Source organism: Neoarius graeffei, chromosome 18 (genome assembly GCF_027579695.1).
Source record: "Neoarius graeffei isolate fNeoGra1 chromosome 18, fNeoGra1.pri, whole genome shotgun sequence".
Classification (NCBI taxonomy): Eukaryota; Metazoa; Chordata; class Actinopteri; order Siluriformes; family Ariidae; genus Neoarius; species Neoarius graeffei.
In genome coordinates, this window is record NC_083586.1 from 58,894,016 (window position 1) to 58,920,029 (window position 26,014).

The 26,014-nt window shown below is 43.0% G+C and overlaps 2 protein-coding genes across 2 annotated transcripts; both read left to right on the forward strand.

The window, feature by feature from the left end:
- The first annotated feature begins 356 nt into the window (after positions 1-356).
- Positions 357-6,800, forward strand: acta1a (actin alpha 1, skeletal muscle a). Its single transcript, XM_060899092.1, has 7 exons — positions 357-445; positions 838-979; positions 1,075-1,399; positions 2,734-2,895; positions 2,976-3,167; positions 3,265-3,446; positions 6,220-6,800. Exons 2-7 carry the CDS (start codon positions 851-853, stop codon positions 6,361-6,363), a joined length of 1,134 nt encoding a protein of 377 aa, XP_060755075.1. The 5' UTR covers positions 357-445; positions 838-850; the 3' UTR covers positions 6,364-6,800.
- A 2,260-nt stretch (positions 6,801-9,060) lies between these two features.
- ccsapa (centriole, cilia and spindle-associated protein a) lies at positions 9,061-20,100 on the forward strand. The gene is made up of 4 exons (XM_060899577.1): positions 9,061-9,397; positions 11,453-11,751; positions 19,719-19,894; positions 20,040-20,100. The coding sequence occupies exons 1-4, from the start codon at positions 9,061-9,063 to the stop codon at positions 20,098-20,100; spliced, it is 873 nt and encodes a 290-aa protein (XP_060755560.1).
- Positions 20,101-26,014: the final 5,914 nt, after the last annotated feature.

A 26,014-nucleotide genomic window follows, 5' to 3' on the forward strand; every position in this document is an offset into this window, starting at 1 on the left:
GGATCAAAGACATTTAAGGTGTAAAGTCCAGAGCCAGAGCAGCGATCTGATCCAGTCTCTTGTCCTTAACCAAAGTTGGCCTCCATTGATCAGGTCATAGACACTTCCCAAACATGACACCCCAGACCCCCGACTCATCCATACACGGCTACAGCCCACCACACACACTCACTCACTCACACACACACTTACTACCCAGGCTCTGGAGCTCCATATATGGCCCGGCTATACACACCGGGGGGTTGTCCTGAGCGCACGGCCCCCGCAAAGACCCCAAATATGGACGCTGGGATTCCTGGGGGATACGCGCACATTCCTGACGTCTGGAGGCGGGAGGTTGGAGGGGCATGGGGGTATAAGAGCAGCCACGCTTGCTTTCTATCTGTAGCTGGAACTAGAGTCCAAGGCACCCTTGAGCTTCTTTGTACAGCAGGAACGAGCACAGGTAAGAACCGGAACCGAGAGCACGCACCAGCTCAGCCAATCAGACGGACTACTCTGAAACCAGAGTTCAGGACTGGATTATAATGATATTCCATTATGAAGACGAAGGATAGGACTTTAAAAGGATTCTAGGAGGACCTTTTATATATATTATGCACTTCTCTTATTAATAATGTAGAGAAGGCAATCTGCACATCCATGTTTTTAGCCTATAGCTTATTAGGGACCAAATGTCGACAGAAGAACAGGAATATCTGACAGGTTTGTGGGGACCAAACAAACAAAAACCTAAAAGAGCCCAAAGAGTGCTTTTTTGTTTACTGAAATTAAAGTTAGGGCTAGATTTAGGTATAGTGTGTGTGCTCCATTCCTCATTGTGCGCTTCTATTTCAGGAACTCATTCATCATGTGTGACGACGACGAGACCACTGCTCTGGTGTGCGATAACGGTTCTGGCCTGGTGAAGGCTGGTTTCGCCGGAGATGATGCCCCCAGAGCCGTCTTCCCCTCCATCGTTGGTCGCCCTCGTCACCAGGTAGGTCCTGGGATGTTAGAAAAGTCTCGAGTTAGAAAAAACTGTCCATAAATACAGATACATTAAATCTGATTGTATTTCTTGTTTCCCTCCAGGGTGTCATGGTCGGCATGGGTCAGAAAGACTCCTATGTAGGAGATGAAGCCCAGAGCAAGAGAGGTATCCTGACACTGAAGTACCCCATTGAGCATGGCATCATCACCAACTGGGATGATATGGAGAAGATCTGGCACCACACTTTCTACAATGAGCTGCGTGTGGCCCCTGAGGAACACCCTACCCTGCTCACAGAGGCACCCCTGAACCCCAAAGCCAACCGGGAGAAGATGACCCAGATCATGTTTGAGACCTTCAATGTTCCTGCCATGTACGTGGCCATCCAGGCCGTGCTGTCCCTCTACGCCTCCGGCCGTACCACCGGTAAGTATCATAACCACCATCAGTTTATGATGAGCTTGTATTCAGAGCACTTATTCAGACACTTTTGTCTCTTATGAGCAGTGAATGTCCCAGAGATTTTAGAGCAACGCTGAATATATACGAATCTCATTTATTAGCAAAAATATCAAAGATCGATACAATAGTTAAACAGTAATTAAGAGTTATTTGTTTCCTAAAAGGATTCAACTTGGAAACGCATTTTAGAGTTCTAAATGGAACCTTTAAGGGTTCTCTTTCAGGCACAACCTGAATAATCTTTTAGGCTTACAAATTCAACTAAACATAATTTTCTAATTTTTCATAATTTTCCCATTCATTCAAATGTTGTCATTTTTCGGGCCTGGCCCCAAACCAGTAGTTCAGTCCCTGAGCCAGAAAAGAGCAATGAGGATAGAAGGGTTCGAGTGGAGTTGGTTGGGGGAAAAATTACATGTAGACCGCCTTTCAGATTTTTCAAGTGTAGGTCATAAAAAGAATTTTCCCCGACACCTGATTATTTTTGTTTAGTGGACCAAAAACTACTGAATTTGAATCACAGATTTCCAATTTTATTAGTTTTAAAAAAATAATAGAACAATTAATGAATTTATCTCCACGTGGCCCTAAATTCTCCGCTATTTTTTCCTGCTTCACCATGACCCAATGCAAGATACTATATCATGCATCGCATCACATGGTGGGCTTTCCCCGTTCGCACAAGGCATTGTGGGATACAAATTTGAAACAGGAGAGAAAAATGGAGGACGTGAGTGTGCGAATGAAACGTGAGAGACCGACTACAGTAACGGAAAGCGAGAAGAAAAGACGTTATGTTATATACGAAGGAAAGGAAACGCAGGAAATATCAAACTAATAAATATCGGCGCTCAGCGAGCACCTCGGTGTGATCAGCTGTTCGTTTAGCGACAGAATGGTGTAACGGTCAATGCATCATTGGTAAACCTACGCACACACACGAACTTCCTCTGTCTGCTTGACTGCGTGAAGCGAGCGATTTCATGCACATTATTTGCTTTAATTCCCTCAAATTAAATAACTTCCCAGCCACAGAATGGCCTGATAGATATTTTGTGAGATATTACAGAAATAAACATCTATCACAATGAGCACATTTCAGACGGAACTAAATTTCACCGATTTTATGAAATCGAAAGGCCGTTATCCCCCCCCCACACACAGTTTGCCTTTCAGCCAGCAGAGGACGCCAGAGTGTGATAAAAATGACAACCCAAGATTTTAAAATGAGTCATTTTGACTTAAACTAGAAGAGTTAATGGATATGCTCTGACTCTGTGCTTGTTGAACCTGTTCAGGTATTGTGCTGGACTCTGGTGATGGTGTGACACACAACGTGCCCATCTATGAGGGTTATGCTTTGCCCCATGCCATCATGCGTCTGGATCTGGCCGGTCGTGATCTGACTGACTACCTGATGAAGATCCTGACTGAGCGTGGCTACTCTTTCGTCACCACTGGTGCGTGTTTCGTCTCATAACTCATTAAATAACATGTCTGGGTGCATCCCTTAATAGTAAAAATGAATGATTCGTTCCAGCCGAGCGTGAGATCGTGCGTGACATCAAGGAGAAGTTGTGCTACGTTGCCCTGGACTTTGAGAACGAGATGGCCACCGCTGCTTCCTCCTCCTCCCTTGAGAAGAGCTACGAGCTTCCTGATGGTCAGGTGATCACCATTGGCAATGAACGTTTCCGCTGCCCAGAGACCCTCTTCCAGCCTTCCTTCATCGGTACATACCAGAACAAGCTTTTTTTTTTTTTTAATCTTAATTTCTGGAATTTCTCAACAGTCTTCTCAAAGCTATGTTACTTATTTTCCACCTGCAGGCATGGAGTCCGCTGGCATCCATGAGACCGCCTATAACAGCATCATGAAGTGCGACATTGACATCAGGAAGGACCTGTATGCCAACAACGTCCTGTCTGGCGGCACCACCATGTACCCCGGTATCGCTGACCGTATGCAGAAGGAGATCACTGCCCTGGCTCCCAGCACAATGAAGATCAAGGTATCAGACAAGAGGAAATAACCTTTACTTCTCATAATATTATCAGTCAGAAGTATTCAACTAAAATTTGCAAAATTCCTTGCTGACAAAGGTCCAGATAAGAGACACACATGACTGAACAGAGACAACCTTTTAACGCTTAACCTTTGAAACACGTTATCTATGACTTCATGGCTAGAAATATGACATGTTAACTTTCGACGAGCACCATGCGCACAGATAAGACACCTGTTTTGAACATTAAGCGGACATTAAACACGTCCTTCTCTATCCAAGCGTCTTTGAACCGTCGTTTTCCATCTTCGACGCATGCAGACCATGTGGCTTTCCACTTCACTAATTAGCAGAGGTGGACAAAGTACCCAACTTCATTACTTAAGTCAAAGTACAGATCCCACTGGTCAAATGTTACTCCGATACAAGTGAAAGTTCACCAGTCAATTTTTTACATAAGTTAAAGTACTGAAGTACTTGCTTTTAAAAATACTTAAGTATTAAAAGTAAATTTTCTGTCAACGCATCGTTGTATTATCGCCACAACGCTTACAAAACCAAATGCCTCTGAAACAACCGACTGGATTTACAAAATAATCACATGCTGTGCATCATGGTGGTTTAACGTTAAGCTAGCTAGTCAGTGACGCTCCACCTGACATGCTAGCAAACTCTTTTCAGACTCGAAATCATATTGGGTAGCTAACGCTACTAGAAAAGAAATATTTCTACATTTTATTTGGCAAGATTATGCTAAAACATTTCTGAAAGGACTTCAGATACGTTAACGTTATTCATGTTAGCGTAACTCCGTTTTTACATGCTAACTAACAGTGTCCAAGTTAACTAGCTATGTGTTATCATTAGCCGTGGACAAGGCTACGGCAACTTGGCGGGCAAATCCATAGAAAGTCATTTGACTAACCAGACTGCATAGCTATCGTAACATTACCGCTAGCTCTAAAAGAACAGACAACTTCATTGCAAGCTTTCTCTTGGAATAAAATGCTTACATCCCTCAATATGCTTCCACAGGTTGGACGGCGAGTTTTTGTAGGCTGTGATGTGGTTCGTTTTCGGCAAACAAACCAAACGTTTAAAATGAAATGAATCTTTAATCCTTTCAGAAAACTGAAACATGGGTTCATGGGCCATGGGCATGGTCATTCCCCAGAAGAACCACCGCCTTCCATTCTGCCATCAACTGATCGTGTTAAATAACGCTGCCGAGAAATCACTGAACTTGATTTTATCCAGTCTATGAACATGATTACTGATCGGCTGTCTCAGTGTCAGCTGTGAATAAAACCAATCACGTTTTAGACAGGAAAAGAAAAAACATCCACTTTCAAAGCTGCTTCATAGTAACGAGTAACGAGGAGCTTGATAGAAATGTCGTGGAGTGAAAAGTACGATATTTGTCTTTCAAAAACGTAGTGAAGTTAAAGTCATAAGCTTCCAAAAAAAATACTCAAGTTAAGTACAGATACTGGGCGGCACGGTGGTGTAGTGGTTAGCGCTGTCGCCTCACAGCAAGAAGGTCTGGGTTCACCCCGTGTCCGCGTGGGTTTCCTCCGGGTGCTCCGGTTTCCCCCACAGTCCAAAGACATGCAGGTTAGGTTAACTGGTGACTCTAAATTGAGCGTAGGTGTGAATGTGAGTGTGAATGGTTGTCTGTGTCTATGTGTCAGCCCTGTGATGACCTGGTGACTTGTCCAGGGTGTACCCCGCCTTTCACCCGTAGTCAGCTGGGATAGGCTCCAGCTTGCCCGCGACCCTGTAGAACAGGATAAAGCGGCTAGAGATGATGAGATAGTACATTTGATTGGCTGCAACAATCCACAATACGTTTGAGAATCCGCGACACTGTGGTTAATGAAGACCAGATTTCTGCGACATTTTTGAGACAGTTTGATCTGCTGAAATACTTTGCTGGTCAGCGTCCAGACCATGTTTCACCAGTTGACGACACCTGCTGTAAACTGTGGTACTAAACATGAAACAATCAGAAAACTCACAACCTTTTGAGGTAAACTACAAAATTCCCAAAGATCTACACGATTCACAAAAGTTACTGGGACGATTAAAGGCTGGAGGTTGTATGGATCTAGAAAGAACCTTTAACGCAGAAAAAAAAGAGAGAGAGAAAAGCCCTTTACACTCACCGGCCACTTTAATTGGAACTTGTTGTTGATTCTAAGATTCCTGTTTGTGGAACCCAACGTGCTCTTCTGCTGTTGCTTTTCTACCGAGATGCTTTTCTGCTCAGCACGGTTGTAAAGAGTGATTATATGAGTTACTATATCCTTCCTGGCAAAAAAGCTCAAACTACGAATCTGTCCATTTTCCTCTGATCTTTCTTATCGACAAGGCGTTTATTTCCACCCACAGAACTGCCCCTCATTCACTCACTCACCTTGCTGTTTTTTGTTTTTCGCACCATTCTGTCTGTGTAAATTCTAGAGACTGTTCTTGTGTGTGAAAACCCCAGGAGGAGATCAGCACTTTCTGAAATATTCGAACCCGAAATACTCACCTGGCTCAAACCAACACCCATGCCACAGTGAAAGAAAGTCACACTTCTTTTGAGATCACAATTTTTCTCATTCTGGTGTTCGAAGTGAACGTTAACCGCAGCTCTTGATTTGTATCTTTGTGTTTAGAGTGTAAACTGTTTATGTTTGGCTACACACAGAATAATAAGACTGTAAATTTCAAACTACAGTCATGCAAATACTACGGATTTGACTTAGCGGTTTCGTTCCTCTGTTCTGTCCAGATCATTGCTCCCCCTGAGCGTAAGTACTCCGTCTGGATCGGTGGCTCCATCCTGGCTTCTCTGTCTACCTTCCAGCAGATGTGGATCACCAAGCAGGAGTACGATGAGGCCGGTCCCAGCATCGTCCACCGCAAGTGCTTCTAAGCTCTCGGCCTCTACCGGACCAACCTGTCGCTCGGGAACTTGCCGTTGTGTCTATTATTTCATAACAGCAGCTTCCTTCCTCCTAGTTTACAAACACATCGACATCAAGAACATCAAGTAGGGGGTAAAAACAAGGAATCATTGACACTGTTGTACGGAGATTATTTACTGATGAACACTGTTTTTATGTGAAGGAACCACTTTACTGACAAAAAAATGGATTCTGGAACCAATCATCAGCCATGATAGCAGAGTGAAGCAGAGAACACGTGGGTGAGATGGGCCACAACAAGGCTCGGGCGATCAAATGTGTCATCCTTCAACAACGTAAAGCTTCCCTTTTTAAAGGACTGGACTAGACATATGATTGCCTCGAGTCCTTTTCTGTTTGTGTCTTTTTTTTGTTTTCAGCCCAATGATTCTGCCCAACCAACAGAATAATACAAATAAATAAATAAATAATCTATTTTTGAATGTGGTTGCTCTTGTGGTTGCTTTTTCCCTGTTTGTGTTCCGTTGCATCACAAAAACACACTCAGTTTCACAGATCAAATGATCATAGACGTGATAATATGGCGGCACGGTGGTTATCACTGTTGCCTCACAGCAAGCAGGTTCCAGGTTCGAATCTTGCAGTCGACTGAGGGCTTTCTATGTGGAGTTTGCATGTTCGTCTTGTACGTGTGTGGGTTTCCTCAGGATGCTCTGGTTTCCTCCTACAGTCCAAAGACATGTGGATTAGGTCAACTAGCTAGTCTTTTCTTCTTCTCATAGCCAGCAAGAGGCACCACTGATGACATTTTAACCATCCATCATGGGCATGTCTAGGGCATTTGAACTTAGTAGAGCCCATCCCTCTCCAAGCTTGATTAATGGACAATTTAGAGTAGCATCTACTTTTAGCAGGGCGGCACGGTGGTGTACAGTAGTGGTTAGCGCTGTTGCCTCACAGCAAGAAGGTCCGGGTTCGAGCCCCGTGGCCGGCGAGGGCCTTTCTGTGCGGAGTTTACATGTTCTCCCCGTGTCCGCGTGGGTTTCCTCTGGGTGCTCCGGTTTCCCCTACAGTCCAAAGACATGCAGGTTAGGTTAACTGGTGACTCTAAATTGAGCGTAGGTGTGAATGTGAGTGTGAATGGTTGTCTGTGTCTATGTGTCAGCCCTGTGATGACCTGGCGACTTGTCCAGGGTGTACCCCGCCTTTCGCCCGTAGTCAGCTGGGATAGGCTCCAGCTTGCCTGCGACCCTGTAGAACAGGATAAAGCGGCTACAGATAATGAGATGAGCAAGAAGGTTCCGGGTTCGAACCCAGCAAAGGTGAGGGCCTTTCTGTGTGGAGTTTGCATGTTCTCCCCGTGTCTTGCGCAAGGTACCGAACCCCTGACTGCTCCCCGGGCGCTCTGGTGTGGCTGCCCACTGCTCTGGGTGTGTGTGCGTGTGTGTTCACTGCCCCAGATGGGTTAAATGCAGAGGATGAATTTCACTGTGCTTGAAGTGTGCATGTGACAAATAAAGGTTTCTTCTTTATTTATGCAGAAATATAGAATATTCTAAAGGGTTCACAAACTTTCAAGCACCACTGTAGATATGGAGGGAAGGATAAGGTCAGACATAATGCCATTGGAATGGTATCAGAAAATCTAACTGGTGTGTATAAAGAAAACCCCAGACTCACCCTGTTGATTAATTGCCTAATTAGTATGTTACACCAGAGGTGTTCATTATACAGACAGTGATTTAATAATTACATGTAATTAGCTAAATTTGCATACATTTACATAATGCTTATTAAACCACCAGTCTTAATGTGTTCATTTCTTATTTCGGGCTGTTGATCCTCAATTGCATCATCAGGTGGAAAATGAAAGGGGTGCGCGCTCACGCGAGGGAACCCCTCCTCCCCAAAAACCGACAGCGCGCGTTCCCGTGGTTCCTTTACTCTCGCGCATGCGCACAGTGAAGCAGCCGGGGCGCGACATCCTGCTGCTGATCATGATCATGATGGGACTGTAAATAGACTACCCACTCCCTGACCTGCTTTTCCTACCTGCTTGCTTAATGCAAGAACTTCTCAGGAATACTTCTCCACCTGCAAGCATCCGCAAGAGGAAAATGTGAGGATGAGGATGAGGATGATGAGGATGGGGATGAGGATGTGATGAGGAGCGGTGTGTTTTCCTTCAGCTCTCATCTCGGAGTTTAAGGAGGCCAGTGAGGTAAGATCTCAGCTGTTTACAGGTAGTTCACAAATGGAAACATATCCAGCATGCTCTCCATAGGTTCTCTGCAGGTTCTTCTCCAGGTTCTCCACTGCACATGAGGGCAATTTACTATTCAGTGCATGTTCACTATTAATGAGCAAAACTCATAAACTAATTATGCATGCATGCATGCATGAATAGGCTACTTCCCCAGGTGTTTGGGTCTCCTACAGCCTCTGAATACCAAATAACATGCACCTGATCACTAAGAGAGCAGCAGTAACACGAGCCTGTAAAGTGCCTCTGAGTGTGGAAACGGTGTATGTATTATGTAAGACATAATAAATAAATAATCGGTGGCGCGAGCACGGGTTCTGCTGCAGAGAAACTGGAACGACGGTGTTGAATTAGAGCCTCCATGAGTGTCCAGCTCACCTTTACCTTTTACCTAATTGTTCTCCTGTACCTGTGCAGGTGCTCGCCGTCAAATCCAGCCCAAATGACGAGCGCCGGGAGTAACGCGGCGACAAAGAAGATCCGCACGGAGTACATGAAGAAGTTCCGCGAGCCCAAATGGGAGACGTTGTCCAAATGCTACCAGGACTCGGTGAAGTACAGGCTGGGCCGCCGGTTGATGGAGCACACGCACCGGCCGCTGTTCGGGGACGGCTGGGACAGTGGCTCAGACTCCAGCGGCAGGTCCAGCCCCAGGGTTAGAGGGGTGGTAGAGTCCTCAAACCTGCATCCGTATCCGTCCTCCTCCGAGAGCACAGAGACGCCGCAGGTGAACACGGAACAGGACACGGACACGGCAGGGCACGACTCACTCCCTGTAGGTAAGTACCTCAATCCCAGCTCACCTGGAGAGCGAAATATTTCCACCTAGGAAACTGTTCACTACATTTAAATCAAATTACAGGACTGATTGAAGACACACCACTCATTCAGACTCTCAGAAATAAGGGGACTCTGGGATGGTACCGTTGTGCTGAGTTGTACCTAAAGATGTATCTTATCTGGAAACTGTTTAGATCTTAAGGGCTTCAACTCAGGTCCTGTCCACATGGCAACGGATTCAGGTGAATCTGATAAAATTGTTTATCGTTTCGGCCCGGCGTCCACATGGCACCGGCGTTTTGGGTGCCCCAAAACGAAATCTTTTGAGAACGGGTCCCAGAGTGGAAAAATCTGGCAACGGCGCCGTTGCGAAGTCGTCTGGATGAGTAGAACGGATTTGTTTACGATGACGTCACAACCACATGACTGTCGGTGCTTCACGCCGGGTAGAAGTGTAACGAACTCGATGCAAGTTGTCAACAAATCCTATAACTTGGTTCATGAAACGCGCTTACAAAATATTTTCACTGTGAATATTTATTGTGTAATGGTGCAAAGTGAGAGAGAGAGAGTGAGAGAATAGCCCTTACGGCAGAGTCTTTAGTCCAAACACTGCAGAAATACTGAGTATAACCAAACCGCGCACCGCCCGTGCGCTTTCCAAAAACAAAAACAATCCCGCCAGCAAAAATAGGAAAAAAAAAAAGGAGCGATCTCACCTCTTCAGATGTTGGTTTAAGTCCGACAATACATTCCTCAAAAAGGGCGTAGAAGAACAAAGTAATCCATCAACGTGTAGCATTCAATTTATTCCGGACCATTAAAGAATTCTGGAGGATATCAGAATGTTGGCGTACCGGCTTCCATCTACCCCCATTCATTCCTCTTTCTGCGTCTTTCGTTTTACGCTACTGATTAATAATCAAAACTTTATGTGGCTGATGCTACAGAAGAAGGGGTTTATGCGCATGCGTCTACTTCTTCTATTGTTCTGGTGTCTCCGATGGGACCGTCTTACAGCGCACGTAGAGGTGTGGCATGTGTATTGCATCGTTTTCAGCAAGCGTTGCGTTGCCATATGTACCTGATATTTTACTGATCCGTTGCCCATGTGGACGCGATATTTAAAAATAAAAAAATCTCGTTGCCGTTGTCGTGTGGATATAGCCTCAGAAGGATACTTAATGGTTCACCCTTGATGGTGTCACTCCACCGAAAAGGAAAGGTACAGATTAGTACCTTTTTTTTTCGAGAATGCACAGAAGTGCAACTTTACTGATCTTGAAGGAAGTGTTATTTACAGTGCCACCTTGCTCAAGACAATATAAATAACAACAAACAGATTTGGTTAAAAAATTTTGACCTTGACCATGCTAACTCTTTATTTATTTATTGTTCTCTGATTTTCTCCCTAATTTTATCATAGCCAATTCCCACCCACTATACACCTCTCCCCATCACATGACACCTAACCAAGGAGGATGTAACTCAGATACCCGGGATTGGCTCATGTGCTGTAACTGACAGTGAAAAGAGAATAAAGAATAAAATAAATATTGGCTTGCAGATAGTTTTGTATTTCTTACTTTGTTAACTCCAACATCTTTACTGGAGGAAATTATGTTTTCACTCCTGTTTGTTTGTTTGTTTGTTCCTAATGTAACTCCAAAAGTAGTGAACATATTTGGATGAAATTTGGAGGAAATCTGAGCCATGGGCCAAGCAACAATTGATTAGATTAGATCTTGAGGCAAATCCGGAAATGTATGCGGATCCAGGATTTGTTTGTCTGTTCCCAATGTAACTCAAAAAGTAGTGAACGGATTTGGATGAAATTTGGTGGACAGCTTTAGTATTATCCTAAGTTGAAGTGATTTTGATTTTGATTTTGATAACTTGTAGCTTGGCTGAGATATGGACTCTATCGGGGTCCTTCTGGATTTTGCATACACCGAAATAGCTCATATTGCTTAATTTATATGATCACAGGTTTTTTATTATTTGTCTAACTGTCCAAATTAAACTCATCTGTTTTTACTTTGTATAAATCTCAGAGAATGGATACCAGCATGTCACAGCTAACGGGCCATCGGAGCTCACAGTGAAACAGAGACACCGAGCTCTACGGTCTGAACCCAGTTTCCCTCAGCGTAAACCCGACACAGATGACTCCACCGACTCCACGCTGAGAAAACCGACCCGAGCCAAGAGCCAGCCACCGGCCAGTGCTGTAGAGAGAACCTCCAACCGGGACAACAGACGCTTGAATATCCGCTACGACTGGGCCGAGAGGAACATGGAGGCCAGAGAGAGGAGGAGGCTCAACATGAAAGGCTCAGCGTCCGCTGGAGAGGTGAGTACAAGCCCAAGCGGTCTGATACTGCGTACACAAAGGGTTGAGAATTTAAGACCGTGACTGAACCCAAAGCAGGGTAACGCTGAGTGAAAATCCAGGCCAAGCCAATAACGAATAAATTCCAGCAGGGATCACGCAGCTTGACCTCAGTTCTGTTCTTCTAAAATTAGCAAATTAGCATTACAGGTGAAGTCTCACGCTAAAAATCTCTAAAGGCATCCAGAGGGACCAGACGTACTGGATATCGCAGCTCGACCAGCCACATGCGTCTAAATTATTCAGGCTGAGCCGAGGTCAAGTCGGTTATCCGAGGCTTTCCATTCGCTTAATTGGCACATCGGAAATGCAGCAGGAACATAAAGAGGTTTCACTCGTGACTGCAGGAAGTCTTGACTAGAGATGCTGGATCAATTACAATATCTGATAATTGTACATGTCTGTCCTGGTGACGTGGAGTATCTTGCAGAACCAGCCACAGTTCATCTGGTCACTTTGTCACACTTGCTTCTTAAAGCTAGACTGCCTTTCAGATTTTTCAAGTGTAGGTCATAAAAAGAATTTTCCCGACACCTGATTATTTTTTATTTAATGGTCCGAAAGCTACTGAATTCGAATCACAGACTTCCAATTTTATTCTCATCTCATCTCATCTCATCTCATCTCATTATCTCTAGCCGCTTTATCCTGTTCTACAGGGTCGCAGGCAAGCTGGAGCCTATCCCAGCTGACTACGGGCGAAAGGCGGGGTACACCCTGGACAAGTCGCCAGGTCATCACAGGGCTGACACATAGACACAGACAACCATTCACACTCACATTCACGCCTACGGTCAATTTAGAGTCACCAGTTAACCTAACCTGCGTGTCTTTGGACTGTGGGGGAAACCGGAGCACCCGGAGGAAACCCACGCGGACACGGGGAGAACATGCAAACTCCACACAGAAAGGCCCTCGCCGGCCACGGGGCTCGAACCCGGACCTTCTTGCTGTGAGGCGACAGCGCTAACCACTACACCACCGTGCCGCCCTCCAATTTTATTATTTTTAAAAAAAATAGAACAATTAATGAATTTAATCTCTATGTGGCCCTAAATTCTCCGCTATTTTTTCCTGCTTCACCATGAACCAATTCAAGATACTACGTCATGCATCATCCCGTGGTGGGCTTTTCCTGTTCGCGCAAGGCATTGTGGGATACAAATTGGAAACAGGAGAGAAAAATGGAGGACGCGAGTGTGCGAATGAAATGTGAAAGACTGACTACAGGAACGGAAAGTGAGAAGAAAAGACGTTATGTTATATACGAAGGAAAGGAAACGCAGGAAATATCAAACTAATAAATATCGGCGCTCAGCGAGCACCTCGGTGTGATCAGCTGTTCGTTTAGCGACAGAATGATGGAACTGTCAGTGCACGGTCTAAAGCCCTATTCGCACGGGATTAGTATTACCTGTGAATCTATAGTAATTTGTAAATTCCCACCCAACCTCTGTGTTAAATCCCTTGCATTCGCACGGGATAAGCAAAGTCTGTAATTTACTCAATTTAAAGACGGCTGACACATCAGAAACACCCATTCAGTCATGTCCCGCCCCAGTTAAAGACAGCTGACAAATCAGAAACACCCATTCAGTCATGTCCCACCCCAGTTAAAGACAGCTGACAAATCAGAAACACCCATTCAGTCATGTCCCGCCCCAGTTGAACACAGCTGCCACTCGGCGAAAGAAAAGAAGTGTAGACACAGGCTTTTTAGCTTACAAATTACTATTCTGTTTTTTTTTATTATTATTATTAGAAGGCACATGGAGTTTAGTCCTGCCTTGGCCAGTGCATTCTGAAAGTACGTTTCGGTCTGTAGCCAACAATGCATGTTATTGCAGATCATCTCTCTCCACACAAACTAAAGGCGCAGATGCCGACTTTTTCACGGCTTTTTCATGGACTGTAACTGCATTTGCTTATGTAGTAATTTTAATACAGAATTTACTCTGATGAAATTATTCAGACACTCCAACGCCCCCCCAAAAAATCGGATCTGCACGAGCCGTGAAAAAGGCGCGCCGTTTGCATCCCTGTTTAAACTCATAGGTTAACCGACTTTAACCGGCTAATGAGGCTCGGTGGTCGGTCAAGATTTTTTTTAGTTTTCGCCGTCCCTAGTCCATGGAGGATATGGCCTGGCTACAGCTATGAAATATTAAAAATGTTCCTTACCGAAAGCAGCCACACAAGTCATCCAGGTCAAAAATCTCCGAGCTCTCCTCTTGGATTTCTTGCTGTTTTTGGGAAGCGGATTCCATGTAGTGTGGTATGGGGCACGACTACCACTTGCCCCTAAAACAGTACTCATGAAAATTTCAACCGTAGCCTCCTCACAGTAACCGGAAAAGATATAAAACGCGCGCAATTACAATAACAAACACGGACATGCGTATTCGCACGGGACTAGTATCGTCACTGGACGTCTGTGTTTGACAAAATATAGTAGGTAATTTGCGGCGGAATTATTACTTTACAAATTACAGACATGGCGCATTCGCACGGGACTAACATCTCAGACATTCTCTGCAATTATTACAAATCGCCAGAGGTTCACAGGTAATACTAATCCCGTGCGAATAGGGCTTAAGGTAAACCACACACACACGGACTTCCTCTGTCTGCTTGACTGTGTGACGTGAGCGATTTCATGCACATTATTTGCTTTAATCCCCTCAAATTAAATAACTTCCCAGCCACAGAATGGCCTGATATTTTTTAGATATTACAGAAATAAACATATATCACAATCGCCACATTTCAGACGGAACTAAATTTCACCGATTTTATGAAATCGAAAGGCCGCCTAGCTTTAAAAAAAATAGTAGTCTCAGGTCCAGCGAGTGCAGTTTTATGTGGAAATGAGCTGTTGGTTTTACTGAGCATCTTACAGAACCAGCCACAGTTCTTCTGGACACTTTGACTGTCACACTCGCGTCTTCATTTTGCAGCAAAAATTTTCGAGTAGCCTTCATTATGTTTTCTTTTTGAATCTGAAAAGTGCTCTCTTATGTTGCTCAGATACAAACATTTTTTTTTTCTGTAACATTTACTTTTGTGCTGGGAAAAAAATAAACAACAACGAACATTTGGGACTCTAAAATGTTTTTGTAATGTTGTGACTCGATAATGTAGAAATCATAAAATAGAAATCAGTAACAAAGCTTGTATGGGAAAAAATGGGGTGCCAAGACTTTTGCACAATACTGTAATCGAAACTATCCACGTATATTTGTTCGTGTAATAAATTAATATGTTTGCAGAGCAAACATAAAAAAAATATATCTACTGACGCACATCGATATCTCGACCTTATAAGGACCGTAGCGCCACATACGAACACACCCTTAACCTCATTACCAAGTGTAATAAAGAAAATAACATTTTATAACATACAAAGTTAATCTGTAAAGCCTCGGTCACAACTGGCCGTATGTGCTCCTACGGCCGGTCTACGTGCAAAAAATGCGTGAAACGCACAGAGGGCGCGCGTGTGACGTGCTGATTTTCGAGCCGCAGATCGGCCGCGGAGGTTCTTTGTCATGTCAAACAAACTCTACGGGCGCTTACGTTTTTTTCAGGTTGCAAGACAAACTTACGGCCAACGTGCGTCTTTCTCCACGAACAAAAAAAACGCAGCGATTTGGGGAAACGCCAAAAATCGCACGGCCAAAAAATCGTACCGTACGTCCGGTTGTGACCTAGGCTTTACATGGAGTACCATAGATATTTTCCTTAAACATGGGTTTAAACTATTAGCATTACAACTGAGATTATTTGTCTCACTAATATTAGTCACGCTAGCTAGCAGAGCACGTATCTACGAATTATTAATAACTTGTCCAAGAGCGCTGTTGTAGCTGTCTGGATCACTAGCGCTGAACCTTCAAGAAAAGGAAGTGCTAAGCTGAAAGTTTACTGTTAATACATTGTTATCTTGGGCGACATGGCGGTGCAGTGGTTAGCACTGTCTTCTCACATCAAGAAGGTTTCCTCCTGGTGCAAGTTAGGCTAATTGGAGGCTCTAAATTGACCGTAGGTGTGAATGTGAGTGTGAATGGTTGTGTGTCTCTATGTATCAGCCCTGCAATGATCTGGCAACTTGTCCAGGGTGTACCCCACCTCTTGCCCATAGTCAGCTGGGATAGGCTTCAGCTTGCCTGCGACCCTGCACAGGATAAGCGGTTATGGATAATGGATGGGGGGGCGGCATGGTGGTGTCGTGGTGAGCACTGTCGCCTCACAGCAAGAAGGTCCTGGGTTCAAGCCCAGCAGCCGACGAGGGCCTTTCTGTGTGGAGTTTGCATGTTCTTCCCGTGTCTTCGTGGGTTTCCTCTGGGTGCTCCAGTTTCCCCCACAGTCCAAAGACATGCAGGTTAGGCTAATCGGTGGCTCTAAATTGACCGTGAGTGTGAATGGTTGTTTGTCTCTATGTGTCGGCCCTGTGATGATCTGGTGACTTGTCCAGGGTGTACCCCGCCTCTCGCTCGTAGTCAGCTGGGATAGGCTCCAGCTTGCCCTGCACAGGATAAGTGGTTATGGATAATGGATGGATGGACATTGTTATCCTTGATTTATTTGGCATGATGGAACCTGAGTTGATCCCTGAATCGTTTTTATACAATACCTGTTATAAATAGAAAACAATAAAGGTAGTGCTGTGGCAGGCTCACAAACCAGATTTATAGATTTCTACCATGTTTTATTAAGGCCCTGGTCACACCACAGCTCGCGATAATTTTGCGAATACTCGGCGATGAAAAATCGATTGGTGGTAGCATCACCACCAATTGTGCGATGTACAGTGAACGTTCTCTGAGCTTCTCCAGTTGTTTTTTGGTGCGTCTCCACAGTCTCGCGAGTGGCCAAAAATGTCACGAAACATTTCAATACATACATTGAAATTTGGTGGTGACCTTTTCGCCGGCAAACTAAGCGGTGAATCCTTGCAGATGGGTTTGGGAATACTTCCTGAAGCTCTGGGAAGCATCACCAACAAACACCGCATTTTCATAAATAACCCATCGCAAAGCATCACAGGCTGTAGTGTTACCGTATCCTTGTTAAACATCGCCAAGAACCACCTACTTTCACAGATAGAGGCCATTTAACAGACATTACCAATGACCAGCCACAGCAAGCATGAGAAATCTCCTTTGCGTACCACTTACTGTTCCAAAGACGTAATGCTATGATACTTTTTACAATTTTGCTCCAAGGAGGTCATTTTGTCAGCGTTTGTATTCCTGTTTGGCCTGAAGCTTGTGACCAGAAAAGTGAACAAAAAATATGTGGCTTGTGGGTGGAGCATCTCAGATTAGCATTGTATCATCACAATAAGATGTCTGAGCAGAAAAGCCTTTTAAACGTCACATTTAGTAATGGGGTAGCGTACGGTTGTGTCCTGGAACCTAATGTTTGTAAGTTTAAACGGAGGGGAAATCGGAGCTGTTTTTGGGTTCCTTTTGGTGTTTGTCTTGGATTGTGCTTTCGGCTACGGTCACACTAAAGCTCGTGATGGGTTTGCGAATACTCGGTGATGAAACATTGGTAGCGTCTCCAAGCTTCATGAGTTGTTTGTTCTCCGAGTTTTGCGAGTTGTTTTTTGGTGTGTCTCCGCAGTCTCGTGAGTAGCCAAAACTCATCTCATCTCATCTCATTATCTCTAGCCGCTTTATCCTTCTACAGGGTCGCAGGCAAGCTGGAGCCTATCCCAGCTGACTACGGGCGAAAGGCGGGGTACACCCTGGACAAGTCGCCAGGTCATCACAGGGCTGACACATAGACACAGACAACCATTCACACTCACATTCACACCTACGCTCAATTTAGAGTCACCAGTTAACCTAACCTGCATGTCTTTGGACTGTGGGGGAAACCGGAGCACCCGGAGGAAACCCACGCGGACACGGGGAGAACATGCAAACTCCGCACAGAAAGGCCCTCGCCGGCCCCGGGGCTCGAACCCAGGACCTTCTTGCTGTGAGGCGACAGCGCTAACCACTACACCACCGTGCCGCCCTTAGCCAAAACTGTCACAACAAATTTCAATGCATGCGTTGAAATTTGGTGAAGATGTTTTCGTCGGAAAACTAAGCGGCGAATCCTTGCAGATGGGTTTGGGAAAACTTCCTGAAACTTGGAGAAGTGTCGCCACCAAACGCCTCGTTTTCATTGATAACCAGCTGTAGTGTGGCTGTAGCCTTACACGTTGGTCACTTTAGATATACAGTGGGGCAAAAAAGTATTTAGTCAGTCACCAATTGTGCAAGTTCTCCCACTTAAAAAGATGAAAGAGGCCTGTAATTTTCATCATAGGTATACCTCAACTATGAGAGACAAAATGAGAAAAAAAATCCAGAAAATCACATTGTCTGATTTTTAAAGAATTTATTTGCAAATTATGGTGGAAAATAAGTATTTGGTCAATAACAAAAGTTCATCTCAATACTTTGTTATATACCCTTTGTTGGCAATGACGGAGGTCAAACATTTTCTGTAAGTCTTCACAAGGTTTTCACACACTGTTGCTGGTATTTTGGCCCATTCCTCCATGCAGATCTCCTCTAGAGCAGTGATGTTTTGGGGCTGTCGCTGGGCAACACGGACTTTCAACTCCCTCCAAAGATTTTCTATGGGGTTGAGATCTGGAGACTGGCTAGGCCACTCCAGGACCTTGAAATGCTTCTTACGAAGCCACTCCTTCGTTGCCCGGGCGGTGTGTTTGGGATCATTGTCATGCTGAAAAACCCAGCCACGTTTCATCTTCAATGCCCTTGCTGATGGAAGGAGGTTTTCACTCAAAATCTCACGATACATGGCCCCATTCATTCTTTCCTTTACACGGATCAGTCGTCCTGGTCCCTTTGCAGAAAAACAGCCCCAAAGCACGATGTTTCCACCCCCATGCTTCACAGTAGGTATGGTGTTCTTTGGATGCAACTCAGCATTCTTTCTCCTCCAAACACGACAAGTTGAGTTTTTACCAAAAAGTTCAATTTTGGTTTCATCTGACCATATGACATTCTCCCAATCCTCTTCTGGAGCATCCAAATGCTCTCTAGCAAACTTCAGACGGGCCTGGACGTGTACTGGCTTAAGCGGGGGACACGGCTGGCACTGCAGGATTTGAGTCCCTGGCGGCGTAGTGTGTTACTGATGGTAGCCTTTGTTACTTTGTCCCCAGCTCTCTGCAGGTCATTCACTAGGTCCCCTGTGTGGTTCTGGGATTTTTGCTCACTGTTCTTGTGATCATTTTGACCCCACGGGGTGAGATCTTGCGTGGAGCCCCAGATCGAGGGAGATTATCAGTGGTCTTGTATGTCTTCCATTTTCTAATAATTGCTCCCACAGTTGATTTCTTCACACCAAGCTGCTTACCTATTGCACATTCAGTCTTCCCAGCCTGATGCAGGTCTACAATTTTGTTTCTGGTGTCCTTTGACAGCTCTTTGGTCTTGGCCATAGTGGAGGTTGGAGTGTGACTGTTTGAGGTTGTGGACAGGTGTCTTTTATACTGATAACGAGTTCAAACAGGTGCCATTAATACAGGTAACGAGTGGAGGGCAGAAGAGCCTCTTAAAGAAGAAGTTACAGGTCTGCGAGAGCCAGAAATCTTGCTTGTTTGTAGGTGACCAAATACTTATTTTACCGAGGAATTTACCAATTAATTCATTAAAAATCCTACAATGTGATTTCCTGGATTCTTTCCCCCCATTCTGTCTCTCATAGTTGAAGTGTACCTATGATGAAAATTACAGGCCTCTCTCATCTTTTTAAGTGGGAGCACTTGCACAATTGGTGGCCGACTAAATACTTTTTTGCCCCACTGTACGTGACTGCCAGGTGAATAAAATGTGAATGTAAAAGTAATGGGTTTTTTTCATGTCATTGTGTTTTCTGGTGTTCCTCATTCCCCTCAGATCCACCGGGCTGACGTCGGGGTCCAGACACGCCGTGATTCTGAGAAACATGGGAAGGCCTTGGATCGCCGCAGAGCAAGATCAGCTGATCTGGAGAAGTTGCGACGGTCCGAACTTTCGGCAGCAGACGATCGCTGGATTACTGAATACATGCGCTGCTTCTCGGCCAGACTGAGGTAAAAACCCAAGAGGATCGAACCCTCATCTAAGATCACATCCAGATTTGTAATAGATTGGTTGATCAGTTTTCCAAACTGTGACGAATGTTGAATGTTACTCCAAGTGTACATGACTGATGTGATGAAGGACTTTCTGTTTCAGTTGTTGCAGCGATAACGGACTGGACCACGATGAGACTAAAACACTTCCATTATGCTTATAGCTTGAAACTCAGGACACATAATGGGATGTTTCTCAGTATGCGTTCTTGTATCATTTTGCGTCTCGATATCAACGTTCACTGCCCAAGTTCAGTTCCAACACAGAAGACCGTAAGACAAGAACGGTTCAAATATCCAGAAGAGTTCTTGATCCAATCCAAACCCTTGATCCCACCTTGACATCGATCCAAGTCCGATGAGAATGAAATGAAAGCCCTAAAACACATCGTAACAACATAGCAACGGTGGACAAGGTGATTCATCAGTGTAAGTTTTCCGTTCATTTATTTTAACGAATCAGTGGCTAAAATTCTGGTTCAAACAATTAGATAAGAAATGGATATGGATACTGTCTGGTTCGCTAAGTCCTGGTTAGCTAAGTTCGCTAGCTAGCAATTACCATATAAAGCAACTTGGCTTCCTGTGGCATGACTTGGAAGCTGCTAACACTCCAGTCTGTCTCAAACTCTCTGTACATTCTTCCAGGAAGTCCATTCTTTGCTAATATTCTTGAACTTGTGCAATGATGAGGTTCAAAATGACCCATGGTGACACTTTTAACGGGTTAGTTAACATTACGGGTTGCAGGCTCAGATCTCAATCCAGCATCAGGGAACATTTAAGCTTTGTTTGACCAAACCGTAAACCTCCACCAGGTCTTTATTTCCATTCCTTTCAAAAATCATGCGAATGGAATGAAACCATAACAAGACATTTTTAATGAATATCTTCTTCTCTGTTATGATAAGGATTTTAGCAGTTATAATGCCCTGATCTTTTTAAATGAATGTGTGACTAACAGTGGGTGAATAACGTTACATTTGCGTTATGCTAATCAGCTTACATTCATTACTAGCTACATTTTAGGGATAACCAGGAAACATGAAAATGTTGGAGAAGACTTCAACATACTCCAAAAATACTTTCATTATTAACATTATTATGATTATTGAGATTGTTGGTGGTTTGTTCAAGTCTCTAGTGTGTCCTGTACTGGTGGATGATTTGAATGCAACACAAATGATTTGAATGCAAAACATTACGTTGCTCGACATTGGAAGATTTGCTGCTAAAATATCAGTGTGGACCAAAATGAGTTTTTCACTTTATTGAATGTGTATTGAGTTCATTTCCTACTGTACATCTCTCAGCGTCTGGAGCTTGGTCAGGTTCAAGTTCTGAATGTGATCTAGTTGTTTTGAATGATTTGAAACAGCGTAGGTTTGTTATAATTTGTGCTTTCGGCCTTGAGTTTTACACACCAGCATCAAGAGTTTGTTGCCGTGATGCAGTGTTGAGTTGAACTGAATTGTGGAAAGAAATATGTATGACTTAAAAATATAAGTTTTTACGTATATTAATGTGTATTATGTTCTCGACAGACACATATTGGATCACAGGCCATAGTCTTATCGGGGCGTAGCCAGCACACTGCAAGGGGTGGGTGTTTTTTGCTCAGTTTTGAACCCCATTTCATTGGTTAACTAGCTATCTATCTAGCTATTAGGGTTAATATTATAGATTTTTAATCCTACATCAACCAGATTTACAGACTTATGTTTGCTACCAATGGATTGTTCGTGGTAATATTATAAATTTTCGTGAATGTTCATTGTTAGCATGCTAACTGTCAGTCAACAGCTAATAAACTGACGCGGGATTACCTGAAATAGGGCCACCTCATGTCCTGTTCCATTTTTTATGAAAAAGCTGACCACTTAAACTTTCTTTTTCTTTGCAAAATGAAAATATACTCTAATTACGCAATATATTATTATATCGTTAAAGCCGTTAAAGAACTTGCGACAAGATTATAGCAGGGTCAGCTACTCATACGTTGAAAGCTGATGCTTAGTACTAGTCATGTAACGATTCACCCAATTCGTGATTCAATTTGATTTGATTCGATTCACGATACTGGGTTCACGATTCAATTTTCACACAATATTTTTGACAAAATATTAAGTGAAGAAAAGTTTGTTACCAAAAAAAATCCAACATTTATTTTCCTATTCTCTGTCAACTTAAATATTCCTTTTGTTAAATTAAAACAAAAACAAACAAAAAAACACTTTTGTTTCTTTTTTTCAGAACCAACAATAATTATTTACCCATATCTGTAATGGTTGGAGTAAAATATAATAACCTATTAACCAAAATACTCCTTTTATGAAAGATGAAAAAAGTTAATAACAAATACAACTTTTCTTAATAAACTTCTCTGAAGATTTGTACTTCCTCTATTTGCTTCTCTTTTCTTTATCTTTCAGCAGTCTGTAAAAAGAGAGCTTTGATTTCTTGTTAAGTCTATTTGTACACAATCACACAGCAGCTCTTTTCACTTTTAGATCTGTTTTTAGCTCATCCGGCTGCAGGCCAGGCTCGATGAGCTTAAGCGATCATGCATTGTCCGTCAACAATTTACAAAAATTGCTACTCCTCCTACAGGATTTTGATCAAACTCACATAGAACGTTCTCCAGGTGGGTGTGCATAAAACTTGTCAAGATGATTGCGCCACCTGTCTCATTTACGTTTTTTGTGGGCATCTGAAATTTTGGGGTGACTTGTCAGATTAAACACTACTTTTCGTAAACTGCTGGGACGTTTTCACTGAAACTCACCCAGAAGGCTCTAAAGACATATTTCAGCAAGAATTGTTCACCAGGTGGCGCCACCTACCATAGATGAAGCTACAGAGGGGTCACGTGCAATTTCACGAAAATCGCTACTCCTCCTACAGGAGTGATCAGATTTCAAACTCTCACACGATAACAGTGGCCGCTATGCGCTACAGCCTCATTGAGACTATTTTTGTGTGTTTTCACGCTATTAGAGCTGTGTTACTTCCGGCTACAGTGAAATCACGTCATTGCTATTGTACTTTATTCCGCTTTCTGCTGTCTAAACAGCGCAATTACAGCTCGGAAGAACTAAGATTACGCAGGAATAATAATCACGATTCATTTTTTATTTCATCGATTCGAATTGTCATAAATATGTGTCGCAATTTATCATCGCATGATATATCGTTACATGCCGACTTAGAACAGTGTTTAGCTGAGCTGCTTATGAACATAGAACATTTGAACACAGTCACATTGCTAGTAAGGCTATTACCTATCTTACTGTTTAGTGTGTTGCCTAGCTAAACTAGCTATATTTTCTATCATTAAATTGTAATGCTGTTAAATTTTAATTCAGGTTTCAGGTATCATATGTACACAATAAATATATATTTTGATCCGTCATGTTCTGTAGCTGATTCTAGCCTGTTGGTTGGAAACAAAGCACAACAGCTTGGCATTGTTACTAAGTTCGAACAAGACCAAAACTTTTAAAATTTGTTTCCACTCAATAAATTATCTGCTCAATAAGCTAGCTTATTTTGATTACCGATTATTACATAATTCTCATAAGTAAAAGATGTAACATTAAAATTTTGAGTGCACAAACCTTTAAACCTAATAATGCATTCAAAGTTTGACAGCATAAACTATATTTCTTACGTTAAAAAATAACAATGTTACCATAGGAACGTCATTTCTGTACTGTCTGGCAAAATTACTCAGGTTTCTTATTCATTCATTTCTTTTTTCGGTGGTGGGTGGGGCTTCCCACATTCCCTCTGTATGGCTACGCTCCTGTAAATGGACTTTGTTCCTTCACATGTTCATTAAATTGAAACATTTAACAAAGTATTTTTATGTGCAATTGAAATGGAAATGACGGTTTATTCGCTAGCAAGCCGATGAAACGTCATGCTGGACTTCATGTAGTGTTCGATGAAACTATCACCAGCCACAATGGAAACAAAATGCAACAATATTGTCATAAAAAGCTAATTATTTTGCTTTCAGTTTTCATTCACACTGTAATGTGTTACTACAGAAGTAAGTCTCAGAAGTGGGGTTTTAATCACAAAGCTATTGATCGACCAACAGCTACATCATTCATTCGCAGTAGGGGTGAGCGATATAACTGAAGCATCGATATCATGACACTCGAGTATGTGTGTGTATATATATATATATATATATATATATATATATATATATATATATAAATTTGGAAATGTCAATAAAATATGCATGAAGATGTGAAGTTTATCTTCGAGTGGTGAACATATTCACGAGTGATCGAAGTGAATGAGTGAAAATATTTTCAATACGAGAAAATAAACTTAATATCCTCACACCACCGTGTAATGTTCTTTATATTATATGGACACATCCACAAAAAAATACGCAAATTAATCAAAAGAATTTTAATGTTGAACCAATTCGCCATTTTGGCAACGCACATCTAGTCAGCAGGAAAACACTGGGAGTGACATCATCGGAGTGAAATATAGGGAATTATTTTTTTCGCGGTCCAAATCCTGCGCTCTGATTGGCTGGCGAGCGGGTCCTTATCCTACGGTACGGACCCTGGTTATGGACCTCTGGCAACTCGCTCGTTCACAACAACAAACATAGTAGCAATTTTTGTCAACATTTATTTTCGCATTTCTCAGGAGAATAGCATTAATTTTACAGCATGGATAGCGATAACGACAGTGTTCACAGCGAAAGCGAGTTTTACTACCCTGAGGAAGAAGAAATAAAAGAAAACATTTCAGGAGAAAGCTAAAAACCTGTAACTGTTGCTAACACCGAGCAAAAACATGGCTGAATCCTGAATGACTCAATTTTGTATAAATAGGGGACTACATAGGCGGCAAAATGTAGTTTTTTTTTTCCTGCCATGGAAGTGCACTCGTATACCGAGGAGGAAGCAATTTGCATTACAGCCGTGACTGAGGATTCAAAATGGCGGCTCGGCTCGGTTTTCCCTTTCGGGCGCTCTCGTTTTCTGTTAGAATTTGGTAAAGAAAAAAATATATAGCCTATATTATTTACCAGCTTAAGGTCGGTCCGTATGGTGAAATACCATGACCTTGGCCTTGAATACTGACCTCGACCCAGAGGGCCTCGCTCAGTACTTTCAAGACCTTGGTCACGGTATTTCACGATACGGACCTCCCAGCTGCTAAATAACATATCTTTATTATACATACAGGACACTTTTTCGATGGAATAAAAACGTGTTCTATTCCCTTCTAGCAGGTTTCATTCATTTGGTTTGATAGCATGCAATATTGTTATCATGTCGCTTGTCCTACGTGTATTACGTCACTCTATCCAGTGGAGAATGAGCGTTGAATATGGTTTACGATATCGCATGGTTGTCAAGACAACATGACGTCACACATCAGAGATGTAAAACTTCTGCGCTAGCGAGCGAGCGACTGGGACAATTTGTAAACAAACATGGCCACCAGGTTTGCTTTGTTAAATACGGAAGATTTTGAGAGAATTTTGAAAGAGAAAGACGTGCTGAACACCTGAAAGGAATGTGTATGTATAATAATAATAATAATAATAATAATAATGGCTTTTTTCATGGTCTATCAGATATATTCCATTCAGCTACTAGTCTTCGACTCGTTCAGTATCATGCTCGCTGAATGGAATATATCTGATAGACCACTCAACCCCAGCCAATATTATTTAAATATGTCGCTCAGATCCGCGATGTATTTAGTATGAAAAATGCGAGTTTTTCAACACGAGAAGATAAACTTCATATCTTCAAGCCCCTATGTGATTTTCTTTTTATTATATCGACACGTTCACAAACAAAAAGTCCCCAAATTTATCAAAACAAGTCATCGATTTCCTCACGAGTGACACATAGAGATTTATGTCATGGTTTTGGTTCGCCATGTCCTGGATGGAGCTCGGATGAAAAATATGTTGGTGCATTTCCCAGTAAAACATTACATTACGTTAATGGCATTTAGGAGATGCTCTTATCCAGAGTGATGTACAACATACCCAGAGCAGCCTGGGGTTAGGCGCCTTGCTCAAGGGCA